This window comes from Triticum urartu, chromosome 7 (assembly GCF_003073215.2).
Source record: "Triticum urartu cultivar G1812 chromosome 7, Tu2.1, whole genome shotgun sequence".
Taxonomy (NCBI): Eukaryota; Viridiplantae; Streptophyta; class Magnoliopsida; order Poales; family Poaceae; genus Triticum; species Triticum urartu.
The window spans coordinates 576839735-576846398 of record NC_053028.1 but is presented as its reverse complement, the minus strand read 5'-3'; the positions used below and the strand labels follow the sequence as shown (position 1 = coordinate 576846398).

General features: G+C 53.0%; 3 protein-coding genes across 4 annotated transcripts; 2 read left to right on the top strand and 1 right to left on the bottom strand.

The window, feature by feature from the left end:
• Nucleotides 1-829: 829 nt before the first annotated feature.
• On the top strand, nt 830-2506 carry LOC125518903 (non-specific lipid transfer protein GPI-anchored 3-like). The gene is made up of 3 exons (XM_048683797.1): nt 830-1460; nt 1982-2044; nt 2325-2506. Exons 1-3 carry the CDS (start codon nt 1076-1078, stop codon nt 2426-2428), a joined length of 552 nt encoding a protein of 183 aa, XP_048539754.1. The 5' UTR covers nt 830-1075; the 3' UTR covers nt 2429-2506.
• LOC125518901 lies at nt 2062-4329 on the bottom strand. Of its 2 annotated transcripts, XM_048683795.1 has the most exons (4): nt 3937-4329; nt 3402-3678; nt 2833-3174; nt 2062-2406 (listed from the first exon to the last, which is right to left on the bottom strand). In XM_048683795.1, the coding sequence occupies exons 1-3, from the start codon at nt 4103-4105 to the stop codon at nt 2865-2867; spliced, it is 756 nt and encodes a 251-aa protein (XP_048539752.1). In that variant the 5' UTR covers nt 4106-4329; the 3' UTR covers nt 2062-2406; nt 2833-2864. The 2 variants fall into 2 exon arrangements, with proteins under 2 accessions (XP_048539752.1, XP_048539750.1); XM_048683793.1 differs by lacking the exon at nt 2062-2406 and having other exon boundaries at nt 2722-3174.
• Nucleotides 4330-4448: 119 nt separating this feature from the next.
• Nucleotides 4449-5371, top strand: LOC125518902. The gene has a single exon (XM_048683796.1). It carries the CDS (start codon nt 4536-4538, stop codon nt 5214-5216), a length of 681 nt encoding a protein of 226 aa, XP_048539753.1. The 5' UTR covers nt 4449-4535; the 3' UTR covers nt 5217-5371.
• Nucleotides 5372-6664: the final 1293 nt, after the last annotated feature.

Below are 6664 nucleotides of genomic sequence, written 5' to 3'. Positions count from 1 at the left end.
GCCCACGGCTTGGCGACCGCGTTCGGCATGCTGACGTTGGACCATGGGCGCTTCCATAGCACATTTCTTTGCCAACACGATGCTTTATCAACATAGGAGGGCGCATAAAAAAATTCAACATAGGGTGCCGAGGGGCAACCTGCTCACGAGGGTATTGGAGGTGCTCGTCGCCATCTTCCGGAATAGAAACACTGAGTTCACACATGACGACCGGGGCTTCTACAAGATTGCAGAACTAGGTCTATCATTTGTGGCAGAGCCAAGATCAAGGGTTTTGGTTACTGGAAGAGATACCGCGCGATTACCGCATTTCTCGATACCCGTCGAGAAAAGTAAATACCGGCAAAAAAAGTCAAACTATTTGAAATGTTATAATTTGAAGGACGCATGAATAATTAAGTCTGATCGTAAATATCACCCTCCTAGGCATGCAACTCAAAGTCCCGTGTTCGACTCCCAGCGGTTGTACCCCCACCCATCGGTAAATTTGTGGTATGATATTTGTGGTTTAGTGTTCGGTTGAAAGAAGAAAGAGAATGACAAAACTCCCCTGAGTTTGTCTCTAAAATACCAAAATTAGGACGTCCAGACAGTTTCACGACTGAGATCCTCATTGAATTGCAAAAGCAAACATAAGTTATCCTAACACCACATGCGAGAGTTTGACGGGTCTCCGTTGAAGATGTCCTTATCTCCTACTCCCTCCGTCCCAAAATAAGTGTCTTGGGACTGAGGGAGTGTATTTGTTGAAAATCATAGCACTATATCACTAAGCTACTGATGCCAAAATGCGGATTGTGATTTTGTTATAATGCTCAATACCACACGACTCCTGTCGTGCCCACCACCTCTCCCGAACTGGATCGGCCATAGCGTAGGAAGATTCCAGCCCACGTACGTACACGTCGCCAGCCAGGCACCAACCACCCTGCAGGCACACATGCTAGACTAGAACTAGACTAGATCCATGCAGCAGCTGAACTGCCGAAGAATATAGTACCATACCACCTTGCTCGCTCTCACGCACTCACACTAGTTCACTCTCGCAGCAGCTAGCCTCGCTCTCGCGCGCAGGATGCGGAGCGGTGTCGGCGCGCGCCTTCTGCCACAGGCGGTGGCCATCGCCATCGCCGTGGCCGTCGCCTGCTGCATGGCCGCCGCGCCCTCGTCGGCGCAGGGGACGACGACGCCCGCGGACGCCGGCGGCGCGGTGCCGTCGTGCGCGTCGAAGCTCGTGACGTGCGCGGGCTACCTGAACACCACCGACACGCCGCCGGAGTCGTGCTGCGACCCGCTCAAGGAGGCGGCGGCCACGCAGGCGGCGTGCATGTGCGCCATCCTCATGAACAGGGCCGCGCTGCAGGCGTTCGGCGTGGCGCCGGAGCAGGGGGTGCTCCTCGCCAAGCGCTGCGGCGTCACCACCGACGCGTACACCTGCGCCAAGTACAGCGCCGGCGCCGGTAAGTTCGCCCGCTTTCCGAGCTCTCGTCAATCATCATCATCATTATCATTGCCGACAGGGTCGATGGTTGGTTTAGCGCCTAGCGCGGCACGCACGTACGTCCAAGCTGATCTGAAACTTAATTATTTGTTTGTCAGAAACAGTAGTACTTGGATCAGATCAAGCTGGGTTGTTTCCTTACTCGAAAATTTGTCGTTTCATGCACCTGACCTGAGCCAGCCATTTGTCTCTCTTAAAAATCTTTACCATCAATCTGTACTTTGCAGTAGTACTACTGTAGTTAACAGCAGGTAATCTGCCGGTTGCAGAAGAGCTGAGGGTAGAGAAATGGGTGTCAAAGTTTGGATCTTCGTCAGACCAGAACCACAATCATCTTCCGCTGCAATTGTGCATACGCAAGATCTCTTCATTGATGATCTGATCTGATCTTATCTCAACTGATACGACCAATCATGCCATAATTAGGTTGATTTGTACAACGGCGTGCTGAGCAATGCTGATTTTAACTCTCTTTTGCAGATGCTGGCACTGCAGGTAGCACAGCTGCTTCTTCAGCATCCACGGGAACTGCTGCTTCTACAGGTAATTTGAGTTCAGACAACAATCTTAGTGCTGTCTAGGATGATCAGAAGTAGAGAAACTTACAAATTTCTAGTCTCGCTAGAATAACTTTAAAAATTACTGCCTTAAAACACCGGGAAAATGTACACATGAAACCAACATAATGATGGCAGAGATGTTCTTTCAATTGGTAGCCTGAACCTCTCTTCTGAAACCATCTCAAACTTAACTGACCTTTGTTCTGAAAGGAAACTTAACTGAATTTCTACTGCCAGTAACCCACCCTTCTGTTCTTCTGCAGTTGCCAAGCCAACGGCAAGTGGAGGAACCACGCATCCCCTGAGCTTGATCGCCGCATCTTCATTTGTAGGCTTCAGTTTCATCTGGTGGATGATCATGGCGTAGTAAGAGATACCAATGAGTATGAACTGTTATGTAAAAAAAAACTGTATCGTCTCAATAAACATAACTATCTGGTTGTCACTTCGTTCCGTAAATTTTACTGCATGTGCCTTTGTACATGGCCTACGCATCCCATTCTGTATGCCTATCTAGGTTACAATTGTCATTAAATGAGAACGAAGGGTAGATTGTTTAGAAGGGAGAGACGGAACAATGAAGAACATAACAGAGCATGTCTACTTCGAAAACACATCATAATTGCAAACACATAACTAGCGCAAATCACCAAGTAGAAGTCTAGGGCCAAAAACCAATGAGAGAAAAGACCTTCTATTCACTTCAAAAGAGACATGTTTTATTTGATATAATAATTTCAACAGGTCACAAATTAGCGGCAAAGGGTGAACCTTTTCTCCACATTCCGATTAATCATCAGCCATCACTCCCTACTTCGGCTTTTATGTTCACGGTGGTGATGTTTGGACCTCTTGTTGTCCTTCTTTCTCTCTCGGTTGCTGCTATTGTTCTTTTCTTGTTTTATGTGCTTGTGCTTCGAGGTGGATGGCTCCTCGTCTGAGGATTTAGATCTCAAAAATAGTGGTTTCTCTGGACCATAAACTCGGCGCTTCCGGTCTTCTTTCACTCCTGCGTCCGGACTTGCTGAATTGTCTTGCCTACCGCATGGAGGCTTGAGGTATGGACCGGGCTCATCCATTCTAGAACCAATGGCTCCTCGTCCGCGCTTCACCCTAACAAAAAAATTGTGTGTTTAGTGAAAATTGGAGCAGATAGATGGCCTATGCATATGCAGACACAAATGTATAGGCTAACCACATTTCTTAGTACAATGAGAACATTGTAAGACTATGATCATGGAAAGTACAAATAATATCAGAAAGATCAGATCTTCAATTAATATCGGATTTTCTCTCACTATTTAATTTCTCCTGTGTTGTTTACGGATACTGTAACTGACCTTGATCGAAGAAACTCTTCGATTTCATCATCGCCTAGCCCATCCTCCCGGCCCGAATAAGAACTGCTATGTGAATCCCTCGACGAAGATGATGCACCAGCACCATATGGTCTGTCTCGCTGGATCTTAGAGACAGGGCTCTGGTCTCTTGAGTCGTTCCTCCGTTTCAGGGATCTCGAGTCAATTCGACCACTGGTTCTGGCTTTCATCTTTGATTCCAGCTCCATTTCCTTCTCCCTGGCACGCCACATCTCATTAACCTCCACAACTCGATTTGCTGCAGACAAACAGAGAAATTTTATTTCGACGAGAAAGTTCCAAACTGGATTTCTAACGGCAATTCTCAACAAAGTAGTATCTTGTTTCAAATGAAAGTTTTTGGATATGAGCACTAGCAATTTTTTTTACTAAGACATGTCATTTGCAATATAACTGCTTTTAGTTAGTAAATCATATTAGCTGGGCACTGAGCATAACCAACAGATACCAATGAATCATATTAACATCGAACAAAAGCAAAGAGAAGCCAACCGACCTTGCTGAACGCCAAGAACGGTGGCGGCAAGGAACCGCGAGTTGGGGCGGTGCCTCACGTTAGGTTTCTGCAGATAGGCGTGCACCCCTTCCTTCTCCGCCTGCATCCGCAGCCTCCGGGCCTCCTCGAGGAGCAACGCCGCAAGGCGATTCTCCGTCCCCAAATCCATCGTCCAGCCGCGAAGGCAAGCCCTGTCTGGAGAGGAGAGGAGAGCCTCGGTGCCCGTGCGGGCCTCGGCGACAGCGGCCGTGCACGCGTCGCCCGGCGGCGACGGACGGCGAGAAGCCCAGCCGCCGGGAGGATTTTGGACGCGTCTAGAAATTCCGGTGGCGATTGGGGACAAGAGACCTCGATTGCTTCCTTCTGTTTTGTGATCGATTCCACCGATTCCTGCTGGGCTTCCGCTTCCGTATCCGGCTCGTGCTGGGTTGCTGTTTTCTTGTATGGGCCTCCACTAGCCCATGTAACCGAGCCCACGCCTAGCAGCATTCCCTAAGCCCGAGCGCCATGCTTCCGTTCCGGCAACGCAACCCACCGGAGGAATTCTCATCTGGAGGAGAAAGAAACTCGTCCGCCCCCAAATCGACGACGGGCACCAGATGCGGCCGCCGTCGCCGCCGCGGCCGCTGGCCTTCCCAACGCTGGACTCGCTCGCGGCGTACCTCCGGCCGCGCCTCCCGGGCCCGGCGCTCGCCTCCTGGGGATCCGCGCCGGGGACCAAGAACCTGCTCAACCTCTTCCTGGAGCTCTCCTGCGGCGACTGCACGCTGCTGCCCGCGGCCTCCTCCCCGCCGGCCCTCGTCGTGCGCGCCGTCCACGTCGCCACCGTGCGCATCCGCAACCGCCGGGGCGCGCTCCTCGTGGAGACCCGCCAGCTGCTCTCCGATGGCACGCTCCGCCGCCGGGCCGCGCGGCCGCTCTCCGAGAAGATGCGCCCCGGGGAGACGCCCGAGGCCGCCGCGGCCCGCGCCGTCGTCGAGGAGCTCGGCGAGCGCGCCCGCGTCCGGATCCTGGGGGCGGCCCCGGAGCCGCGCGTGGAGGAGCGGGAGTCCGTCTCGTACCCGGGGCTCCCCGCCAGGTACGTGCTGCACGCGGTGGACGCGGAGCTCGTGGAGGGCGTCCCGGAGGAGGGCGAGTTCGACACGGAGGAGGCCGGCGAGGGCGAGGGCCACGACGGCGGCGGCGCGGCCATCACCGTGAAGCGGCACTACTGGTCATGGGTCGACGACGAGGAGGCCCGCGGCGAGGCCGCCCCGGCCGCCGTCGCCGGTGCGCAGTAGGAACTAATATGTGCTGTTATCATGTTGTGTTTGGTTAATTTATTTTTATCACTTCATCGGCTTGCGATATCATGTAATACTCCAGTATGTTTCTTGCGCTCTGCTCTGCAGTGTTCATAGTACCACGGATCTCTTTGCAACCCCACAGTTAGTCACTCTCTGTCTCTGCACCGCAGGGATGTCGAAGTGTTTCTTCCGCACTCAGGTCTGTTTGTTTGAGCTTCGAGACCAGATTCAGCTTTGCCAGTGAACCTGAATCTGAAAGTTGAAACAAACAGTTGTATATCAAATCAGCATTACCAGTGAAGCTGAATTTGTTAGCATCCAGGCCATTTCCAATACAATTGTCTAACACATCTCAAAGTGTACTTCAAGCGAGTCCACAAATAATAAACCAATCAAAGCTGAAACAAACATGACTCGCTCTGCCTACTCCTACATAACGGAAGAATCTGCAACTGCTTAGGCCATCTCCAACGGCGACCCTCAAACCGCCCGCATATGTCTGCATCGAGCTGTCCGGACCGCGGAAGACATCCAACGCAGTCCTGTATCAGTTCGTGGCGCGGTCCGGACCATGATTTTTCCGCAAATCAGAACCAAATGGGGGGAGAGGGTGCGGGAGTTCGGAGTTCGGACACGCTAAACGTCGCGCTCTAATCCCCTGGCCCACCCAAAAGGAAAGCGGAGCCCGCGCTTTTTGTACCAGCCTGCACTGTTTCCGCGCCAAAACCTCCACTCTCGTCTTCCATCCCCCGCCGCTCTTCACCTAATTCCCGTCCTTTTTTCCCACCCTTTTCTTCCTTCCGTCGCTGACGCATGGAACCGGGCTGTTGGAGATGGAGGTGACTGCGGTGCCGGATGATCCGAGCATCACGCTCACCTGGAAGATCAGCTTGGCTACGTGGCAAACTCGTCGCGTGAAGGCGAAGGCCGCAAAGGAGGAGAATCTCAAGAAGCGAATGGTCGCCAGTGGGTGTGGTGGTGGCGGTGGAGGTGGTGCTCGTGCCGGAGGGCGCGGTACCTAGACGGGCGCGCCCACAGTACAGACGGCGCCGGGGCCGGGACCTTTCAAGCCTCTGTACTTCTACGCCGCCAAGCAGCTCAGAACCCCCGCCGGGAAGGTGCCTTACATCATCGACGTAAACGCGTCGCCGCTCTTCTCCGAGTATTCTTCGTCGTAGCTCGTCCGGGCGTGGATGGCATGTGGAGAGCAAATGGGTGCATGCACGCTGTTCGCGCCAATGCCTAGAGCAGGGGATCCGGCGTACGAGGACCCCCGACAGGGAGATGCTCGACATCATCCATGACGGAGGCGAAGGAGGAGGATGTGGCTATGAGGACGGGCGGGTGGAAGACTCTGATCTGACCCAGTCCGGCAACTACCAGCAGCAACAGTTTCCTACAGCCAGATGGGCACACAGTAGTCCTACACCTGGACCGGTGTG

Bases quoted from the DNA above. Each gene is read 5' to 3' on its own strand.
- LOC125518903 (XM_048683797.1), top strand. From the start codon at position 1,076: ATGCGGAGCGGTGTCGGCGCGCGCCTTCTGCCACAGGCGGTGGCCATC. The intron at 1,461-1,981 runs GTAAGTTCGCCC...TCTCTTTTGCAG, and splicing joins CAAGTACAGCGCCGGCGCCG to ATGCTGGCACTGCAGGTAGC. The intron at 2,045-2,324 runs GTAATTTGAGTT...GTTCTTCTGCAG, and splicing joins GGGAACTGCTGCTTCTACAG to TTGCCAAGCCAACGGCAAGT.
- LOC125518901 (XM_048683795.1), bottom strand. From the start codon at position 4,105: ATGGATTTGGGGACGGAGAATCGCCTTGCGGCGTTGCTCCTCGAGGAG. The intron at 3,679-3,936 runs GTCGGTTGGCTT...GTTTGTCTGCAG, and splicing joins CGTTCTTGGCGTTCAGCAAG to CAAATCGAGTTGTGGAGGTT. The intron at 3,175-3,401 runs GTCAGTTACAGT...TTTTTTTGTTAG, and splicing joins GAAGAGTTTCTTCGATCAAG to GGTGAAGCGCGGACGAGGAG.
- LOC125518902 (XM_048683796.1), top strand. From the start codon at position 4,536: ATGCGGCCGCCGTCGCCGCCGCGGCCGCTGGCCTTCCCAACGCTGGAC.